This window comes from Pseudophryne corroboree, chromosome 6 (assembly GCF_028390025.1).
Source record: "Pseudophryne corroboree isolate aPseCor3 chromosome 6, aPseCor3.hap2, whole genome shotgun sequence".
Lineage (NCBI taxonomy): Eukaryota > Metazoa > Chordata > Amphibia > Anura > Myobatrachidae > Pseudophryne > Pseudophryne corroboree.
In genome coordinates, this window is record NC_086449.1 from 721,918,922 (window position 1) to 721,941,934 (window position 23,013).

At 45.3% G+C, this 23,013-nt stretch overlaps 1 protein-coding gene across 3 annotated transcripts in view; it reads right to left on the bottom strand.

Annotated features, from left to right (window-relative positions):
• The window catches only part of EBF1 (EBF transcription factor 1), a 449,014-nt gene that overhangs the window by 81,176 nt on the left and 344,825 nt on the right, over positions 1 to 23,013 (bottom strand). For all 3 annotated transcript variants that reach the window (XM_063928403.1, XM_063928404.1, XM_063928402.1), the window contains exon 8: positions 10,591 to 10,732. In XM_063928403.1, coding sequence (XP_063784473.1) covers positions 10,591 to 10,732 — 142 coding nt within the window. The remainder of the gene's footprint in view (positions 1 to 10,590; positions 10,733 to 23,013) is intronic.

A 23,013-nucleotide genomic window follows, 5' to 3' on the forward strand; every position in this document is an offset into this window, starting at 1 on the left:
TTATATATATGATATACTGTATAACGGACCTGGTGGACAGTGTCAGCAGACTGCTAAACTAGTATGAAGAAAGAAAAAAAAACACCACAGGTATACAATGTAGATGGATGGATAGTATAGTATTACTTATACTTATGGACGACGAGTGACGACACAGAGGTAGGTACAGCCGTGGCCTACCGTACTGCTGCTTAGTGCTTATATATATGATATACTGTATAACGGACCTGGTGGACACTGTCAGCAGACTGCTAAACAAACTAGTATGACTATGAAGAAAGAAAAAAAAAAAACACCACAGGTATACAATGTAGATGGATGGATAGTATAGTATTACTTATACTTATGGACGACGAGTGCACTGACGACACAGAGGTAGGTACAGCCGTGGCCTACCGTACTGCTGCTTAGTGCTTAATTATATATATAATATACTGTATAACGGACCTGGTGGACACTGTCAGCAGACTGCTAAACAAACTAGCATGAAGAAAGAAAAAAAAAACACCACAGTGTTTTTCAGGCAGACAAACGTATACTGGACTGGTGGTCACTGTCAGCAAAACTGTGCACTGTACTCCTGCTATAACTGCTCCCCAGTCCCCACAATTAGGCAGTGTGAGCAGTGCACTCAGCACAGATATATCATGCAGCAGTGCAGCACACTGAGTGAGCACAGATATGGTGGAGCGTTTTTTTTCAGGCAGAGAAACAACGGATTAAACTCAAAACCCTGCACTGTACTCCCTAACAGCTGCTCCCCGTCCCCAATCCTCCCCACAATTAAAACTAAGTCACTCAGTTTTTTTTTTTTCTAATACAACGGAGAGGACGCCAGCCACGTCCTCTCCCTATCAATCTCAATGCACGTGTGAAAAATGGCGGCGACGCGCGGCTCCTTATATAGAATACGAGTCTCGCGAGAATCCGACAGCGGGATGATGACGTTCGGGCGCGCTCGGGTTAACCGAGCAAGGCAGGAGGATCCGAGTCGCTCGGACCCGTGTAAAAAAAAGGTGAAGTTCGGGCGGGTTCGAATTCCGAGGAACCGAACCCGCTCACCACTACTTGTAAGGGATTGCCCCTTTAAAAAAAAGTCCAAGTTGATCCGGTATCCCGCACGGCTGCCCAACTCGGATGGCATTACATACCGCCCAATATTTGTTCAATTATGCCTTATATTAAACAATAAGAATGTTAGACAGCTATAGTTGTACAATTATCCCTAGATATTTGCTAAATAGTCCAAAATATATACTCCAAAATACTTCCTGTAAAGTATAAACATAAATCTTGCATAGTTTCTATGTTGTGTCCCTGTAATGTTCAATAACTATATTCTTTGACTTTGGTATATTGCAGAGAAGCCCACCCAGGTACCTAGGCAGTTAAGAGCATCATCCCACACCTCCCAGCAGTCACATCATCTCCTCATGCCTTGGGAACCATCAAAACAAGACTATAAACATTATTGTGCAAGTGATTCATACAGAATATAAAACTCTGGAGACGGTAAGGCAAGTGCTGCCATTCTTGTCTAACGTGTGCTATAACTGGGGCTGTTAGGCATCTTTGCCCATATCATACTCTCTCTGATGTCCCTAGAGTACAAGTTGGCAATGAGGGCCACACATGTCCTAATGATCCTCCAAGTGCTATACAAGATATTTAGTTAACCCTGCATTGGTGAGAATCTCCAACAACCACCCAGAGCAGGATCATTCATTAGGCAACCTAGGCTCATCCTTTAGGCTCAGTGAGAATGAAAGGGTCCAGATTAATCTAATCTGTGTTTAGGTTTTGGATTCTTTTGACAAATGGAGTGCACCCACACCAGTATGTTGACTAGGGTCCATGATATTTGAATCCAGCTCTATAACTACCTTAATGAATGAGAGTATTCGTGGCAGGTCTCCTCTCCATCCCTGATCACTCATGATGCCAATCACCAGCCCCTATGCATCAACTCTTGACTCCCTGGGTCCTTCTCTCCAATTTCTTACCCCCACCTCCCTCATTCACTCCTCCCTGCTGTTCATACCTCCATTACATTTAAAGGGGATCTAGAGCTACATTGCTCCAATTTTATTCCCTCTTCTCTGCCAGCCATGACACCAATCAATGAAAGAGATCATGTCACTGACAAAGATGTCAATCACTGGCAGATATCATGAGCTGTAAATATGCCTCTGTATATAAGAAGCAGAGATGGTCATTGATATATTGGAAAATATAATTTCCAGGTTCCGACCTTGTCAGTTGAAGCAGGAAGTGCTATCAGTTGGCTTGATAATCTTCATGCTAGCACGCTACTGCTAGTGATGTGTTTTGTTGTGTTCTGTCAACAAAGAGGCTCTCCAGCGCATATGTGCAAATTAGCAATTTGTCCTTAGAAATGCTCAGTTTCCCCCAACCATATTCATGCTGTATTCATTTGCAAGTAGCAATCCTGCATTCATCAAAAAACATCAATATTGGTTCTCTGAATGCCCATCCCTAATAAGAAGGTGCAATGCGACCTGATAAGTCAAAGCTGGTGAATGGATTTTTGAGGTGCTTAAATGGAAGGTGCAGGTAATGTACAGTACTAAAGGTCAGAAGGCAGCCCAGGAGATGCCTCAAACCTATACAACGATCGTCCCATTCTACCGATATCAGGTAACAACGCTCCTGCAACGGTCAAGACTGGGAGGTCGCATCTTATGTGCTGAACATGTGACCTCCCTATCCCCATAATGAAGCCACTACCCTTCGAACCCCCCCCCCCCCCCCCTCCCCACCGCCTCACAGAACATCACTGCTGGATACACACAGAGCCAGGCTGATCGGGAGTGTTTTACCCGATTAGCCAGGATCGAACAAGTGTGTACCCAGAGCAGGCTTGAACTATGGACAGGTACCAATCTAAATTCCCTATCGCATGTATACAACACAAGGATTAATTTTGTTGAAAGACAATACCAGTATGTTTTTGGGAGGAAACCCAGGCAAACATGGGGAGAATTATTATATTATTACATTTTATTTAGCAGGCGCCACAAGTGTTTTGCAGCGCCGTACAAAGGACAGTACAGGGAGACAAAACTTAGCATTACAGTAAATAAATAACAAAAATAGAGTACAGGTAACAAAACACCACAATTATCAAAATAAATACAGCTAAGATGTAAGTAGTGAGGGAGTAATCATCGTACTACTTGGGGCTGGCGGCCATAGATAGAGATGAGCCTTTACCAGCAGGAGAAAAAGCTGGTAAAGATGGTCGCTGAGTAGGAGAGAGTTGTGAGTGAAATGTGTTGAGAAAAGGGCTTTGACAACAAGAGGAAAGAGGTCCCTGCTCTGAAGAGCTAACAATCTAGTGGGAAGGGGCGACAGAAAGATGACATGAGGTGCAAGCAAGCGGGAGGTAGGCTGATGGCAGTATGTAAGCAAAGCAGAGATGTTCAAGGCATGAGGCAGGGGGATGGAGGAGCAGCCTCAGGACTAGGTTATGCATCGGGAGGGTATGCTTTGATGAATAGGTGGGTTTTTAGTGCCCGTTTGAAGCTTTGCAAGGTCTGGGAGAGTCTGATGGAGCGGGGGAGTGCGTTCCACTGAAGGGGTGCAGCACGGGCAAAATCTTGAACTCGAGCATGGGAAGCAGTGACCAGGGCAGAGGAGAGGTGACAGTCATTGGCCTACCATAGGGGGCGGGAGGGAGTATAAAGGGAGAGGAGGTTGGAGATGTAGGGAGCAGTGGAATTAGAGATGGCCTTGTATGTGAGGGTGAGGAGTTTGAAGAGGATTCTGTAGGGGAATGGGAGCCAGTGTAGATTTTGTCGAAAGGGAGTGGTAGATGTGGAGCAGCGGGAGAGGAAGATAAGCCTAGCTGCAGAGTTGAGGACAGATTGGAGGGGAGCAAGATGGGAGCGAGTGAGGCCAGTGAGGAAACCATTGCAGTAGTCGAGTCGTGAGATGACCAGTGAGTGGATGATAAGTTTAGTTGCACTCTGGGAGAGAAATTTCCTGATGCGAGCAATGTTGCGTAGCTGGAACAGACAGGATTGCGCCAGAGCTTGGATGTGGGGTGCAAAGGAGAGGGAGGAGTCAAGAGTGACGCCCAAGCAGTGGAGTTGGAGGACAAGGGAGATGATGGTGTTGTCAACAGTGATAGAGATATTGGTAGGGGGTGTTGTTCTGGCTGGGGGAAAGATAATAAGTTCAGTTTTGTCCATGTTGAGCTTCAGAGAGCGCTCAGACATCCAGGAGGAGATAGCGGATAGGCAGCTGGAAACGTGAGAGAGGACAGAGGGGGACAGATCAGGAGAGGAGAGGTAGAGTTGTGTGCAGCGATGGACTGGGGCCTTAATTCGGCCCTGGCATTCGTGAACGCGAACGTGCGTCACGGGGGGCGTGCACACATCACAGACGTATGGGGGCGTGGACTCGTGGCACACCCCCATTACCATGGCGAGGGTTGATGGGGGGCCCCCGGACTCACGGCCAGAGGCGGAACTACCATTGGTGCAACAGGTGCATTGCACCGGGGCCCCTGAGGACTAAGGGGCCCACTGCTTCCCAGACCAGAAATTACTTTTCTCCTGCCCACACCTAAGTACATGCCCCTTGTACCGAACAGCGCTGGACATTGTACTTGTACCCCTATCACCCACTGCCTCTCCCTGTCATCCACTGACTCCCCATGTCACTCACTGCTTACCCGTCACCCATTGACTCCCTCTGTAACTCACTGCCTCTCCCTGTCACCCTCCTCCTCCCGTCACCTTCTGCCTACACCCTCCCTTACGCTTTCTCCCTCTGCCTTTCCCTGTCACCCTTTGTCGTATAACATATTGTAAAGTTGAGCTGGGGTGGAGGAGAGTGGCCCAAATTATATTTTTGCACCTGGGCCCACCACTCACAAGTTCAGCCACTGCTCACGGCACTCCCCCATTTCCATGGAGACCATGGAACCAGAGAGCCGGAGTCTGCGCTGTGCGCGGCCTTCCCTGCTCTCTGGATGACCGATTCGGACCACCTGCCCTTCTGGCATGTGCCAGAAGAGCCAGATGGCCAGTCCGGCCATGGTTGTGTGTCACCAGCATAGAGGTGGTATTGAAGGCCAAAGGAGTTAATGAGCGCACCCAGGGAAGAGGTGTACAGGGAGAACAGAAGGGGGCCTAGGACAGAACCCTGAGGGACACCAACAGGAAGGATGGAAGGGTGTGAGGTGGAGCGGTTAGTGAGGTAAGAGGTAAACCAGTCAAGGAGAGTGCTAGAGAGTCCAACGTTTTGGAGTGTGCGGAGGAGGAGAGGATGTAGAGGACCTCCACACAGGTAATGCCTTGTCAGGAATAGAACTTGTGACATCAGTGCTATAAGGCAGTATTGCTAACCACTACCCCAACTATGCTGCCCTAAGGCTTTTTGTTTAGAGGGGAAATCTGCATTACTGTGAGCTATCTTCTTCATAAATCCATCCAAATCTTGTAAACCCCAATGTATTCGGAACATTACTAGCTTTGTCTACAGTTAATCGATACATATACAGTACCACTGATGAGGTAAACAACATGGCAGCTCCCATTAATGTAAATAAGTAGAGGAGGTTAACTCAGGGCACACACGCTTACTGGGTCATGAAAAATAAGCACTTCTGATGAATAGTTTAGGTTAATAGCTAAAGAGGAATTTCTGAAACAAATGCATTGTACAGACTGATTTGCTATGAATTACAAGACGATTGTTTCTCGGTGACAGATCCACTTTAAGTATTATTAGGAAATAGAAATATTTTTCCATGTTAGAGGATACTCCCCTCACTACTTTCCAAAAACATATGCCGCTGAGGTTGTGAGATGGTGTAAGACCTTTAACTGTTTCAGAGGCAACAGTGAGTGCAGCAGCTGTTAGATATAGCTGGTTGTGGAGAATCTGCAATATTGACTGTCTAATACGTAAATAGACAGGGTCCCAGCTCGGAAGTGAACAACGCTCCTGGAAAGTGCTGTGTGTGCGCTAATCTTGGCCTCTCTCTTGTCTTTCACAGGCATTGATTCTGAGCTCAGGATTATCCAGATGGTCATAGAAGTTTCCTTGTGATAGGATTAACCCGCTCTCCAATCCATCTGGTACCCTTGTCGCAGACTGCGGGGAGCCTGCGCAATGATACAGCCATACTACTGAACATATAAACCAACAGTTCATTCATCCATTTAAGCTTATGTCAATTTGTACAACCTTAAAATTTGCAACATAATAGCAATGCACAGTATATATTATATACTGCGATATTTACAAAGTCAGGATAGGTAGCTGGATATCGTGGGTGGAAATTGTACCATTCGGGAGCCAGTCAGTCTTGGAGACAGAGGGCTCCCTTCAGAAGCCAGGGAAGATGAGCATTCATTCACATTAACAGAAATACAGTAACTCCCCAAAGTAATTTTAATGGGGCGCTGGCTATGTGGCAGCCAGTAGGAACTCAAGAGCTACCAATGTCTGGACAACATTAACTATGGGGGACATTTACTAAGCAGTGATAAGAGTGGAGAAGTGAGCCAGTGGAGAAGTTGCCCATGGCAACCAATCAGCACTGAAGTACCATCTATAATTTACATACTATAAAATGATACAGAGCTGCTGATTGGTTGATGGGGCAACTTCTCCACTGGCTCACTTCTCCGCTCTTATCACTGCTTAGTAAATGTCCCCCAATATCTTGTTCCTAAAATCCTAACACTATCTTCTGCTAGCTAAAAATATAAACCAGCAACTGTAGGACTTGTTCAGACTTATCTAGTGAAGTCTCAGCAGCAATGTTTTGGAGAATCTGGCTCCCTTCTATGACGTTACTAGTACTGAACCTTTACTATAAGTTTGAACAAAACCTACTGTGTGCCTTCATTTACTGGTCTCTATGTGATTATATCCATTTGGGGTGATGCGGCTGTGCACCTATGCATTTAAAACATTGGGTGGTTTGCAATTGTATATATACAGCATGGGTCTAGCTTATGGACCTCATTCAGGTTCAGTAGCAGATTCTGCTATTGCTTCCTATCGCATACTGGGGGCCGCCCAGCACAAAGCAAGACCGCCCAGCATGCTAATTGGCGGGCAGCAATGCATTTGCAGATCCACTGCGATCGCATCGCTGACTCTGTAATCAGGGTTGACCTCCTGCATACGCAGTCGGACTGCCACCATTTCTCTGGTCGCATCAGTGGGACGTTACGAGGCCACCCTGAAACCGGTACAGGCACGCCTCCTTTGTCGACGACCCCCCCCCCCGACATCCTTGTGAGATGCGATCACTATGTGAATGCCCGCGCACTGCATTCACTGCGCACTGCCGCCTGAGTGTTTCTCAATTTACCAACCAGTGCTGAATAAGGTCCTATATACAGTTATATACAAATATATATAGTATATACAATGTACAGTATATATATGTATTACAACATTGAAAATGAACTCTAAATAAAGCAATGCAGTGGAAATTAATTAAAAAAAATTATATATTATCCGAAATATAGCAAAATTTATTCTATAACTCGGACAGAGTTGTGTGTCATAGTGACCGGGTCATCACTGCCCGTTCTCCAGCCTAATTCATGAGATAGTTAGGGAGTGAGTGGAGGGTATAGGAAAGTTGGTCACTTTTATGGGAGCCCCGACCCCCCCCCCCCCCCAACAAAAAATAAATAAATAAAAAGCTGAAGCCTCCAGGAAGTCTTGGGAGAGTAGCCATGTACAGTATGTACAGGTTGAGTATCCCTTATCCAAAATGCTTGGGACCAGAGGTATTTTGGATATGGGATTTTTCCGTATTTTGGAATAATTGCATACCATAATGAGATATCATGGTGATGGGACCTAAGTCTAAGCACAGGATGCATTTATGTTTCATATACACATTATACACACAGCCTGAAGGTAATTTTAGCCAATATTTTTTGTAACTTTGTGCATTGAACAAAGTGTATCTACATTCACACAATTCATTTATGTTTCATATACACCTTATACACACAGCCTGAAGGGCATTTAATACAATATTTTTAATAACTTTGTGTATTAAACAAAGTTTGTGTACATTGAGCCATCAAAAAACAAAGGTTTCACTATTTCACTCTCACTCAAAAAAGTCCGTATTTCGGAATATTCCGTATTTCGGAATATTTGGATATGGGATACTCAACCTGTATTTATATTATCTGCCATGTATGTCCCTGTTTTATTATGTATACCTACCTTGAATGTCCCTGGTTTATACTTGTCATATTTACAAAGTGATAATGACAATAATACTTTTCCAGTAAATAATATACAGGATGTAAATGGATGAATGTTATTAAACATTACCATGTATGAACGCATTACTTCTATCTGTAAACTAAGAATATGTAATAATACTATTTTGCTATTATGGCTTGTTGAGCAAAAAAAACCTCCATGGTTCTCCTAGGTAACACATATGGTGTACATTTAGGAAACACGTATGTATACATTCTGCTGGCGTTTCTGGGCACATGTACGCATAGAGACACACATAAACACATGCAGCTGATGGAGGAACTGTCTCATTTTAGTCTCTGGGTGGATCCAGGAAGCGATTCCAGTTTATACACAGACCCCAAGAGACTCCAGGCTGAAGTCCAAAAAATGTTTTTCTCCATTCTAATTTTCCATTATTCTATGTTTCCAGTGGCTTTGGGGCCTTCAGGGCTTGTTCAGAGATAGGTCTGTTGCAATGCAGTCACTGAGCGAACAGCAACAAAGTCATCTGCTAAAATCACCAACTAGAAATAAAGTTACAGCCTCCTGTCACTGCGAGGGATCAGGGAGATCTCTTAGTTTCCTAAAAATTTTTAAAGAGCACCTGTTACCTACAAACACTGGAGGCAGCCATATTGTGGGCTATGCTGATATTCATCAGAACGCAGATGACCCAATCTCCAGGAACCGGACATGACATGGGCTCAAAAATTTCAGGTTCACTTGCAAATTCACTGTCTCAGCTGTGTGTGTATATATTGCAATATTTTCTAGTCTAAGCGGGCAATCTAAATCCAATCGAGCTGTCGTTGAGATGATCGGAACCCTGTTACCTCAGGGACGCCAACATCGCCTATTTTCCATCACAGTCATAGGGCGGTATTCATTTGTTATACCACGCCTTATCTCGGGTCTAAAGTGACGGGAGATTGCAGGGCGATATTAAATTGTTGTTTTACATTGCGCCCATAAGGGTTGGGTTTACCTGCGTGGAGTAGCTAAACCTGACCAAACTAATTGGCGCAACATGAAAAAAAGTCCCGTTTCAGTGCTCAAGCGGTTAACTTTTCGCTTATTTCAGTTTGCCACCTCCATTCGTTGCCATCTACTGGCTGCCGAGGAAAAAACAATTGAATACGGTCCAAAGAGGCAGGTAGGGGAATAGGCAATGTTTCACCAAAGTAACCATTACACTAACAACAACTTGGATACTATTATTTTCCTTGTCGCAATCAAACAAGCCAATCAGAAATACATGTTTAAGGCATTAAACGCTTAGCACAATTAGCACACTACAGGATTGTAACATTTTTAAAGAAAATCTAAATTATAATGAGTGCAACCTCTTTGACAAGAGACAAGTACAATTCTGTATTCTGTCTCTTGAGTGTAATTTTTTTGCCTTTGAATGTCACCAGAAGAAAAGATTTGTCTGATGTAAACATATTAATATTGAATGCACAGATAAAGAACTCAGCACGGGGAGAAGGCTGAACAAAATAAATTGAACCGGCCATTTAAAAAGAAGAACATTTAACATCTTGTCAGTCTCCTCTTTGCCTGCCAGGACCTCTTGAGTGTGCTCATTTTCATTTGCATAAACACTGGGAGAGAGTTCAGCGTAGCTGCTAGCACTAATGGTACATAAAGTAATTTAGTCACTTCTCCCCGGAATGCTGTCAGGGTGACGAGTTCCCCTGCTTTCCCTTGTAGCATATTCAATCACTGAATAATTATGTGCTGCAGCCAGCTGCTCTGAGGGGTCTTGCACTATCCCTGTTTCAGACTAAAGTCTTTAGTCACTGGGAAAAGGATGAGACACTGATGCTTCCCTTGGTGCAAATGAGAAGTGCAATTTTTAGTTGTTTGACATTTTAAAGGTCTTGTCGGCTACGCCAAGTATAGCATACATTTCACAAGTAACTCAAGGATGTAGCATCTGGTTACTCTACAGCTTGCAAAGGGACCATAAAATGTAACATTTTAAAAAGGGAATGTATATGATTTATAATATATATAAAAAAAGTATGCTCCAAATGTAAGAGGTTGCTTTAATCATTCATTAGTAAAATTCTATGTTTTAGATTTTGGCCACTGAGGGCACTGTTCTTCTTGATACTAAGTATTATATTTTATTCAAGGGGAGTGGCTTCAACTTTGTCTGCAGCCATTCATGTTAATAAATGTAATAATAAATATTATACCAGCATAATATCTCCAGGAGCATCACGTTACTGGCTTCATAGTTTATGACGTTACTGCAGCACCAGTTGGATTGTTCATTAAGGATACCAGAAACATTATTTTAGGACAATATCTAAAATATTTTACCGTGTTCCAGATACGAAGGCGTACCATCCGAAGGGTCCAACCTGCGCGCCCTTCTTCCATGTTTCGAGTTGTTATGCACAAACATATTATCAGACACAGCCAGCACATGTCCGTCCACATTGACGGTAGTTGACACAACAACCTGTAAAAGAACATAAGTACAGGTCAATATGCAAACATGGACTTTTGTGTTGAGTCTGTTCAATGGAATCTGTAAATGAATGAATATTTATCCTGGCCGGTAACATTATTATGTGGTGTACACACTGGATGGTTCAGCCGAATGACTGACTGACCAATCTAACAATTTGGTAAGGGTTATGCACCAATGATATTGTGCTTATACACTTACCAATTGTCTGCATGATATGTCTGGCCAGAAGTGTCAGCTGGGACATCACTGTCGCTGGTTCCTGTGGCCATCATATGGGTCTGATGTTTGGTCGTGTGTACACACAAACAGATGTGAATGATGGTATATATCTGTGAGAGACCATCTGTGAATTCCCCGGCACACACACACACTGCCAGAAGGGTGGACTGAATATTACAGAACAGCTGTACGAATGTTATATCGCCCAGTGTGTACCCAGCCAGCATTAGGTACAACGTAAAAAAAAAAAAAACAGCCATGTGTTTGAATCTATCAATCTTTACTGAGAATTTGTCCCTGCAAGCAGATAGTTTTGACTTATGAAGCTTTATGCTTCTGTTCACCCAACATGGGTGCAAGAGATCAATATGAGTCCCCTCAACATACGTATGACTTAGAACAAGCTGCACGTCTAGCTACATGCCCACACCGTGACATTGTCAAAAGACGGTTCTTCCTCCATGTGACCACTAACACCCATTAATTGTTGTGAGAGAAGTGTCTGAGATATATTTGACTCAGAATGGCCCAGAGATAAGCAAAGATGTGTATATATACTACAGCATATATGCAGTTTAAAAAAAAATTGCGTCAACTTGTCATTATTTTTTGCAGAAATTTGCACATACAGACTGGCGAGTGTAAACATGGAGATAGCGGACTCCGTGGTCTATGTTCTAAGCCCTGGAGAGTGATAAAGTGGACGGAGATAAAGTACCAACCAATCAGCTTCTAACTGCCATTTTGCAAACACAGCCCGTAACATGACAGTTAGGAGCTGATTTTGGCTGTTTTTTTTTTTATCTCCATCCACTTTATCTCACTACAAGACTTAGTACATAGACCCCTCAAATCCTTATTTGTAAAATGCAGAATAGAGTACAGACATTCCTCCCAACTGACAAAAAATGTAAAATTGTGACACGATAGCCCATGATCTGCTGAAATCTGGTGGCATATATATAGTCAGTACATTCTAGATGCTCATGTGTAAGAGCAAAAGGGCGGTGGGCAAAAAGGTGCCTGGAATCGCATATCTACTAATTCTGGATAAACTGGTACGCTGCCATTTCTACCATAGTAGTACACAAATTCTTGTTCTTGCAGTGGGTTTCCAGAATAACAGATCTGCAGTATGTCACATTTGCTATATATGCTGAATCTATAGTATAGAGAATATGAAACATTTGGTGAAAATATTTTGGAGTTTGAATGTTCTCCCCATGTTTGCGTAGGTGTTCTCTGGTAGTTTCAGTTTCCCCTTACAGTCCAAAAAACATACTGGTGGATTAATTGGATTCAGAACAAAAGTTAACCCTAGTGTGTTCATATGATAGGGAATATAGGGGGTAATGCAGAGCTGATCGCTCGCTAGCGTTTTTTGCAGCACTGGCGATCAGGTTAGAACTGTACATGCGTATGCACCGCAATGCGCAGGTGCGTCGCACAGGTACAAAGCGGATCGCCGCTCAGCGATGGGTTTGTGCGAAGAATACGGGTGATCGCAAGGAGATTGACAGCAAGAAGGCGTTTGTGGGTGGTATCTGATCATTTTCTGGGAGTGGTTGGAAAAACGCAGGCGTGTCCATGCGTTTGCAGGGAGGGTTCCTGGCGTCACTTCCGATCCCAGACAGTCTGAAATGATCGCAGCGGCTGAGTAAGTCCTGGGCTACTCGGAGACTGCACAAGATCTGTTTGTACAGCTCTGCTACGCATGCGTTCGCACACTTGCAAAGCGAAAATACACTCCCCTATGGGTGGCGACTATCTGTTCACAGCAGTGCAAAAAAACCCTAGCGAGCATCAATCAGGTCTGAATTAGGCCCATAGACTGTAAGTCGCCCTGGGACAGTGACTGATGTGAATGGTTGTAAAGCGCTGCAGAATATGGGTCTAGTTCTGATTTGCATAATGCTGCGACCACTTCAGCATCTTTTGCTATAGTAGATTCTGCAACCTTATGCTAATGCTAGTAACAGTCCTTCCCCCAGTGTATAGCCATGTGTCCGACCGTGCAAGGACTGAGACGCCCACTTTGAGCGTCTTTAGATGCTGTAATACCGTTCATGTGTACTAGACCTATGCTGGGTGCAGATTCTCCATCAGAATTTGCCTGCAATGTGAGTCATGAAGCACCTAAGTACGCAACAGCTTCAGCGACACTCCTGTCACACTCTAATAACACGCACATAAGACAGATCGTTTCCGTGCGTCTGAGTAGCCACTCCCAGTAACCGTATGTACACAATGTGAGATGCATGCGCATATATGTGTTTTTAGGGATTATCGCTCATGTGAAGTATCAACTTCATGAATAGCATTACATATGACTCAGAACCCGGCCATAAGTGTGCACTATACATATAAGTGAAATGAAATACATATAATAAATAAGCTCATTTGGACCCCCAGCCACTCCATCCCTTAGGTAAAACTCCTGAGCTTGCCTTTTACGTTGGTGTTTGTGAACGCATGGCATTCTGAAGGCAGACAAAGTGCACTGACTCTGCTGGACTACATGTCGTTTATACTCTTTAAAAAAAAAAAATAACCTCAAAAAACCTGTTCAGCTTTAAATGGTTTAAAAAAAAAAAAAAAAGAGCGCTCTGGTTGACGGAGAACGCATCGCTTCCTGTCCTTTATTTCATTTTCTGAGATAAACGTCGACTTTCTCTGATTTATTTTAAATAGTTAACACAGCCAAGTTGTTTTGGGATTACAAGCGTAATAAAAAATCCCCTCAACAATGAAACAGATTACGTTGGAAATACGTGAGATAAAAATGCCAAGCGTTCTACAAATCTGTCTGTAAATTACAACTGCGACAATAGTTCCCCTAAATACTTAATAAAGATAGAGGGGTAAAAAACATGCTCCTGTCGGAGAAATCTACTCTGGAAACAGGACCTAATCTGTACAGCGCAAGACAATGATTGTGCACAGAACGGAGCTGGCGCCACTGCTCCCCAGTTATCCTTCCTTGGGCAGATTAGCTGTGAAGGCCCTAAGAGATGTGTTTATTCATTTTACACCCAAATATAATAATTATCTGTTAATTGCAACCTTGTCTGGCACTTTGTGCGAACATACACAATCCTGCAGTTTTGCTCATTTCCTCTATAATCCACCTATTATGTTGACTAATTAACTTAGCTAGACAGTGCACTTTTTCCTCCATTATCAGCTCCTGTCAGCCGCCAGCTCTCACCTGCAGAGGAGGGGGCAACCAGGCTCGTGTTGATTGATCACCGATAGATTGACACGCAGATTCATTTAATTAGAATCACCTCACTTGAGATATGAGAGAGAGACCAATAGACTAGTACTAATGAATCAGTTACCTAATGTTTCAGCTGCCAACACTGGGATTAAAAAATATATAAAAATACTTTGTCTTCCTCTGGCATTCTTCCCAGGTCCCTTTGTAAATTTATCATAGTAACTGTTCTGTGATTTGAGCGCCACGCAGGAGTGACACGCTTATGAGGTCATCATGCTGACCCCACGTCTGGTTGCTGGCCTGTTTTCTCACCTCTTGACATTTTTGTGATCCCTGTTGACGTTTTTGTGTTTTAACCATTCCATTACCAAATGCTTTTCATTTTTGCTGTGATCTGAGGATACTGGGGGTTATTCAGAGATGAACGCAGATGGCCGCCCAGCACATGGCAAGGCCCCCCAGCATGTGTGAGGCCGCCCCCCTGATGCGTCCGCAATTAGATTACGGACGCATCGGAACTAAGGTTGCCCCTGGCAGCGCAGGCGGTCAGCGGCCATTTTTTATATCGGAACAGCTGCGTGTGACATCATGCAGCCGCTCCAAAAAAGGTCCTGGCCTGCCCCCATTTGCCCCGCCCCCAATGCCGCGTTACCGCCCTAAAATCACCTGCCACTGTCAATCACATTGCGGTCGCATCCATGCGGGATGCAACCGCAATGTGTGTGTTTGCGCAGCCGCTGCGCATGCGCAGTTTGCCATCACAGGTGATCTTACCGTCATCCCCATAGTACAGTTATAAACAAATAACATTATTATTATTTTAACGGATAACATTATTATTATTACTTAAATGAGATTGTTCTGTATAGTGCTCTTATCATTTATTTTCATAATTAGAAGTATGTCAGAAGTCATTAGAACAAATTATAACCCCACACATACCTGTAGCTGTCTTGTTGTGGTACCTCCTGTGATATTATGATTTTTAAACCTGTATATACTGTAAACGGGCAGAGACTACACTTTATCTATCCACAATTTAATATTAGTGTTAATTTAGTGTAAAGTACAGATGTACACATCCAAATGTTTTTCTCTGAGTTTATCGGTCAAATTTAGCGCAGTGGCACCTACAGAAGGGGTGTGGTCACAATCCCAAGGCTACGCCCAGCTCTCCTGGAACTGTAATCTGCCTACAACACTGCTCCCCTGTCTCATGAATACACTTGACTTATTGTATGGCCCACAGGCATCTGTTCATCGTGAAGGGGCATAACAAACTTTGGGGTCTATTTACTATGCCTTGGACGGACATAAAGTAGACGGAGATAAAGTCCCAGCAAATCAACTCCTAACTGCGATGTTACAAGCTGGGTTTGAAAAATAGTAAATAAACTCCATAATACTGTACCTGGGCCCAGGCTACTGGAGGGAGGCACGATCAAGCCCTCATGATTGTATGACCATACTGTCTTAACACAGCTTCTGCAGAAATGTGTTGTCCCCATTCCTGGCCACAACACACTAATGCTGGGGCCGGGTCAATATCTTGGCAGCCTTGCTCACAATCTTCTGAGAAACAGAATAAACATGGCGACAGACGGTATTTTCCTGCCTTAATTGGGACAGTTATGATGAGACATGTAGATGACTTTCAAAACAACAAGTGGGTTTTCACAAATACAAGAATGTCCACTGTTCCAAATTCACATATACCAATTATATACTAGCTGTTCGCCAGAATAACCATTGTTAATTTGATATTTTTTGAAGAGGAGTGTTTGAAATGCAAGAGCACATTTCCCAGAGTGCACAGAGGGGAAGCTGATGACATCATTCTGGCTACAAGCGTGACAATAATAAGATTTTACTTACCGGTAAATCTATTTCTCGTAGTCCGTAGTGGATGCTGGGGACTCCGTAAGGACCATGGGGATAGACGGGCTCCGCAGGAGACATGGGTACTTTAAGAAAGAATTTAGATTCTGGTGTGCTCTGGCTCCTCCCTCTATGTCCCTCCTCCAGACCTCAGCTAGAGAAACTGTGCCCGGAAGAGCTGACAGTACAAGGAAAGGATTTTGGTAATCCAGGGCAAGATTCATACCAGCCACACCAATCACACCGTATAACATGTGTATAACAACCAGTTAACAGAATGACAAATAACAGAGCATCAGGTCCAACCCTGATGCAACCATAACTTAACCCTTATTGAAGCAATAACTATATACAAGTATTGCAGAAGAAGTCCGCACTTGGGACGGGCGCCCAGCATCCACTACGGACTACGAGAAATAGATTTACCGGTAAGTAAAATCTGATTTTCTCTAACGTCCTAGTGGATGCTGGGGACTCCGTAAGGACCATGGGGATTATACCAAAGCTCCCAAACGGGCGGGATAGTGCGGATGACTCTGCAGCACCGATTGAGCAAACACAAGGTCCTCCTCAGCCAGGGTATCAAACTTGTAGAACTTTGCAAAAGTGTTTGAACCTGACCAAGTAGCCGCTCGGCAAAGCTGTAATGCAGAGACCCCTCGGGCAGCCAGCCAAGAAGAGCCCACCTTCCTAGTGGAATGGGCCTTAACTGATTTTGGCAGCGGCAATCCAGCCGCAGAATGAGCCTGCTGAATCATGTTACAGATCCAGCGAGCAATAGTTTGCTTTGAAGCAGGAGCACCAAGCTTGTTGGAAGCATACAGGATAAACAAAGACTCTGTTTTCCTGACCCTAGCCGTTCTGGCTACATAAACCTTCAAAGCCCTGACCACATCAAGTAACTCGGAATCCTCCAAGTCAGTAGTAGCCAAAGGCACCACAATAGGTTGGTTTATATGAAAAGATGAAACCACTTTCGGCAGAAATTGTGGACGAGTCCGCAATTCTGCTCTATCCGCATGGAAAACCAGATAGGGGCTTTTATGTGACAAAGCCGCCAACTCTGACACACGCCTAGCCGAAGCCAAGGCTAATAGCATGACCACCTTCCACGTGAGATATTTCAACTCCACCGTTTTTAGTGGTTCAAACCAGTGTGATTTCAGGAAACTCAACACCACGTTAAGATCCCAAGGTGCCACTGGAGGCACAAAAGGGGGCTGAATATGCAGCACTCCCTTTACAAACGTCTGAACTTCAGGTAGAGAAGCCAACTCTTTCTGAAAGAAAATGGATAGGGCCGAAATCTGGACCTTAATGGAACCCAATTTTAGGCCCAAATTCACTCTGGACTGTAGGAAGTGAAGGAAACGGCCCAGCTGGAATTCCTCCGGAGGAGCATTCCTGGCCTCACACCAAGCAACATATTTTCGCCATATTCGGTGATAATGTTGAGCTGTCACGTCCTTCCTAGCCTTTATCAGCGTAGGAATGACCTCATCCGGAATGCCTTTCTCTGCTAGGATCCGGCGTTCAACCGCCATGCCGTCAAACGCAGCCGCGGTAAGTCTTGGAACAGACAGGGCCCCTGTTGCAACAGGTCCTGTCTTAGAGGAAGAGGCCACGGGTCCTCTGTGAGCATTTCTTGCAGATCTGGATACCAAGTCCATCGTGGCCAATCTGGAACAATGAGTATTGTTCTCACTCCTCTTTTTCTTATTATCCTCAGCACCTTGGGTATGAGAGGAAGAGGAGGAAATACATAGACCGACTGGAACACCCACGGTGTCACCAGGGCATCTACAGCTATCGCCAGAGGGTCTCTTGACCTGGCGCAATACCGCTGTAGCTTTTTGTTGAGGCGGGATGCCATCATGTCCACCTGTGGCAGTTCCCACCAACTTGTAATCTGTGCGAAGACTTCCTGATGAAGTCCCCACTCTCCCGGGTGGAGGTCGTGTCTGCTGAGGAAGTCTGCTTCCCAGTTGTCCACACCTGGGATGAACACTGCTGACAGTGTGCTTATGTGATTCTCCGCCCAGCGAAGAATCTTGGTGGCTTCCGCCATCGCCACTCTGCTCCTTGTGCCGCCTTGGCGGTTTACATGAGCCACTGCGGTGATGTTGTCTGACTGAATCAGAACCGGTTAGTCGCGAAGCAGGGTCTCTGCTTGACGTAGGGCATTGTATATGGCCCTTAGTTCCAGGATGTTGATGTGAAGGCAAGTCTCTTGACTTGACCACAGACCTTGGAAATTTCTTCCCTGTGTGACTGCACCCCAACCTCGGAGGCTTGCGTCCGTGGTCACCAGGACCCAGTCCTGAATGCCGAATCTGCGGCCCTCAAGAAGGTGAGCGCTCTGTAGCCACCACAGGAGTGACACCCTGGCCCTGGGGGATAGGGTGATTAACCGATGCATCTGAAGATGTGATCCGGACCACTTGTCCAGTAAGTCCCATTGAAAAGTCCTCGCATGGAACCTGCCGAAGGGAATGGCCTCGTATGATGCCACCATCTTTCCCAGGACACGAGTGCAGTGATGCACTGACACCTGTTTTGGTTTTAATAGGTTCCTGACCAGTGTCATGAGTTCCTGAGCTTTCTCCATCAGGAGATAAACCCTTTTCTGGTCTGTGTCTAGAATCATGCCCAGGAAAGGCAGACGAGTCATAGGAACCAACTGCGACTTTGGAATATTTAGAATCCAGCCGTGTTGCCGTAACACTTCCAGAGAACGTGCTATGCTGATCAGCAACTGCTCTCTCGATCTCGCTTTTATGAGGAGATCGTCCAAGTATGGGATAATTGTGACTCCTTGCTTTCGCAGGAGTACCATCATTTCCGCCATTACCTTGGTAAATATTCTCGGTGCCGTGGAGAGACCAAACGGTAACGTCTGAAATTGGTAATGACAATCCTGTACCACAAATCTGAGGTACGCCTGATGAGGTGGATAAATGGGGACATGAAGGTATGCATCCTTTATGTCCAGAGACACCATAAAATCCCCCCCTTCCAGGCTTGCGATGACCGCTCTCAGCGATTCCATCTTGAACTTGAACTTCAGGGATTTTAAATTCAATATGGGTCTGACCGAACCGTCCGGTTTCGGGACTACAAACATGGTCGAATAATAACCCCTTCCTTGTTGAAGGAGGGGAACCTTGACTACCACCTGTTGAAGATACAATGTGTGAATTGCAGTTAACACTATTTCCCTCTCGTGGGGGGAAGCTGGCAGGGCCGATTTGAGGTATCGGTGAGGGGGCATCTACTCGAATTCCAGCTTGTATCCCTGAGACACAATCTCTATTGCCCAGGGATCCAACTGGGAGTAAACCCACTTGTGGCTGAAATTTCGAAGACGTGCCCCCACCGGGCCTAGCTCCGCTTGTGGAGCCCCAGCGTCATGCGGTGGATTTTGTAGAGGCCGGGGAGGACTTCTGTTCCTGGGAACTAGCTGTGTTGTGCAGCTTCTTTCCTCTGCCCCTGCCTCTGGCAAGAAAGGACGCACCTCGGACTTTCTTGTGTTTCTGTGATCGAAAGGACTGCATTTGATAATACAGTGCTCTCTTAGGCTGTGAGGGAATAAAAGGCAAGAAATTTGACTTTCCAGCAGTAGCTGTGGAGACCAGGTCCGAGAGACCCTCCCCAAACCATTACTCACCCTTGTAAGGTAAAACCTCCATATGCCTTTTTGAGTCGGCATCACCTGTCCTGACATAGCATTTATTCTAGAACCCAGTAGACTAATGTCTCTTTGAGCATCTCTCATATAAAGGACAGCGTCTTTAATATGCCCCAGGGTCAATAAAACAGTATCCCTATCTAGGGTATCCAACTCCTCTGATAAGGTATCAGTCCATGCCGCTACAGCACTACTGCGATCCGCAGCATCCTTGAGGGTAGCCGTATCCTGAGACGGCAGGGCTACCTTTTTGGATAAGCGTGTTAAAGCTTTGTCCATCCTAGGGGAGGATTCTCTTGCTATAATCATATATCGGAGTGATTTAGCCAACTTTGGCTGTAACTTTGCATCATCTTCATCGACACTGGAGTCAGAATCCATGTCGGTACCTGTGTCAACAATTTGGGATAGTGGGCGCTTCTGAGACCCTGACGGCCTCTGCGACATAGGATCAGGCACGGGTTGGGACCCTGACTGTCCTGAGGCTTCAGCTTTATCTATGCAAGGAATTAACATTATCATTTTAAAACCTTCCACATATCCATCCAATCAGGTGTCGGCGGAGACACCACATTCACTTGCTCCCGCTCTGCTTCCACATAGCCTTCCTCATCAGACATGTCGACACAAGCGTACCGACACACCACACACACAGAGAATGCTCTTTTTGAAGACAGTTCCCCCACAAGGCCCTTTGGAGAGACAGAGAGAGAGTATGCCAGCACACACCCCAGCGCTATAACCCAGGAATAACACAGTAACTTAATGTTAACCCAGTAGCTGCTGTTTATAATATGTTTTTGCGCCTAATTTATGTGCCCCCCCCCCTCTCTTTTTACCCTCTTCTACCGTGAATCTGCAGGGGAGAGCCTGGGGAGCTTCCTCTCAGCGGAGCTGTGGAGAAAAAATGGCGCTGGTGAGTGCTGAGGAAGAAGCCCCGCCCCCTCGACGGCGGGCTTCTGTCCCGCTTAAATATGCATTTTCTTGGCGGGGGCTCATACATATATACAGTGCCCAACTGTATATATGTTTACTTTTGCCAAAAAGAGGATCCAAATGCTGCCCAGGGCGCCCCCCCCCTGCGCCCTGCACCCTTACAGTGACCGGAGTATGTGAGGTGTGTGGGAGCAATGGCGCACAGCTGCAGTGCTGTGCGTTACCTCAGTGAAGAACGGAGTCTTCAGCCGCCGATTTTGAAGTCTTCTTGCTTCTCATACTCACCCGGCTTCTGTCTTCCGGTTCTGCGAGGGGGACGGCGGCGCGGCTCTGGGATCGGACGGCGAGGGTGAGATCCTGCATACGATCCCTCTGGAGCTAATGGTGTCCAGTAGCCTAAGAAGCAGGACCTAGCTTCAGAGAGTAGGGCTGCTTCTCTCCCCTCTGTCCCACGATGCAGGGAGTCTGTTGCCAGCAGAGCTCCCTGAAAATAAAAAACCTTACAAAATACTTTCTCTCAGCGAACTCAGGAGAGCTCACTGAAAAGCACCCAGCTTGTCTGGGCACAGTATCAAACTGAGGTCTGGAGGAGGGACATAGAGGGAGGGGCCAGTGCACACCAGAACCTAAATTCTTTCTTAAAGTGCCCATGTCTCCTGCGGAGCCCGTCTATCCCCATGGTCCTTACGGAGTCCCCAGCATCCATTAGGACGTTAGAGAAAACAGGATTTCTTACCACAATCCCAGAATGCTCTGAGAGAAGGTTCAGTACCTCACTCAGAGATCTGTCAATCAGAGACCCTGCACTCTGCTGGATAGAGATGAGCGGATTCGGTTTTACTCGGATTTACTCGGTTCTCAAAACGGCATCTGATTGGCTATCCAAAACATGTGACATCCGTGAGCCAATCAGATGCCGTTTTGAGAACCGAGTAAATCCGAGTAAAACCGAATCCGCTCATCTGAGTCATCACTCTCACAGGACTCTTTTGCACGATGCAAAGATTTCCTCAGACAAGTAATATAAATGCAGTCGCTGCCATCTCATGTTTTGCGTCATAAAAACATAAGATATTTTTTTCCCATCCAATAGCAGATACAAATAATATCAGCAGCTTAATTTAGTTTATTTCCTATATCTTATTCTGAGATGTGAAAATATGCACCCACGTGCAGCACCACCATGGCAAAACAGATGAAAGCTGGTGAAATGTGGGCCAAGCAGGCAGATGGTTAAACGTGCAGCGAGGAAGCATGTTGCTGTGTGTCAGTATTTATAATTATTTGCACTAATGCCAGCCTGTTGTTTTGAGATAAAACGGCTTGGCTGCTCGGGATCCCCCGCAGAACGCTAGCAGAATTCTGATAGTTACGTAACATTAACATCAAATAATGCTTTGTGGCCAAGATTTATCGCAAGACTTTTACAGGCTCTATAGAACTGCCGGGCAACTTCAATAAAAGTGATGCATATCGCCCATAAAAGCCTATTTATCAGTGGTGGCAGTGGGGGTGTGATATGTTATGTCGACAGTTACTGTGTCAACATACATTACCTCTGCACGGGTGACATGTCAACATGATAGGATGTCGACCTAATGTCCCTGCTTGCCCAGAGGTCACTTACATGGTCCCAGTGGCTACACTGACCTCTGTGACCATTACTTCCGGTGTAGATGGAGCATTTAGGTGAAAATTTGAACCCTAACCCCCCCCCCCCCCCCCCAACACCACCACCACCGCCTAGCCCTAACCTCCCCACGCAGCCCAATCCTAATGTGAATTGTGAACATATTGACATTCTGATTATGTCAGCATGCTGTATGTCAATGCATTGAATCTTGTTAACATTCTCGTGAATGTCAACATGGTAACTGCCGACAATGTGGCTGGATCCTGGCAGCGGTACCTCCAATATAATACATTTTTTCATCTCATATAATAGCGATAAGAACGTAATGGAGGGTTATATAACAGTAAAACTCCTACATGGACAGTGGATCTGATAAAAGCCAGTCTCAGTGCAGAGGTCTGCAGCAAAGTGATCATGATTGTTATCATTGCTATTATTTTACTGCTGGCTCTGACCTTGCGTGTGCACGACCATCAGACCCAGCTGTATGTACAGAACAAAGCTGCGATAGGAGAGAGGGAAGAGGAATGGAGGCTGCTGGGAAGTGTCAGAAGCTTCCTGTCCGACAGTGCTCTACCAATAGGGTCGGAATGGCTAACGCCATGTTTCAGAGCGTGATAAATTGGCCCAGCCAGACAGCAGGCATCAGACCAAGAGGAGGAGGGAACAATGGACAGGACCAACCTCAGGCAGTG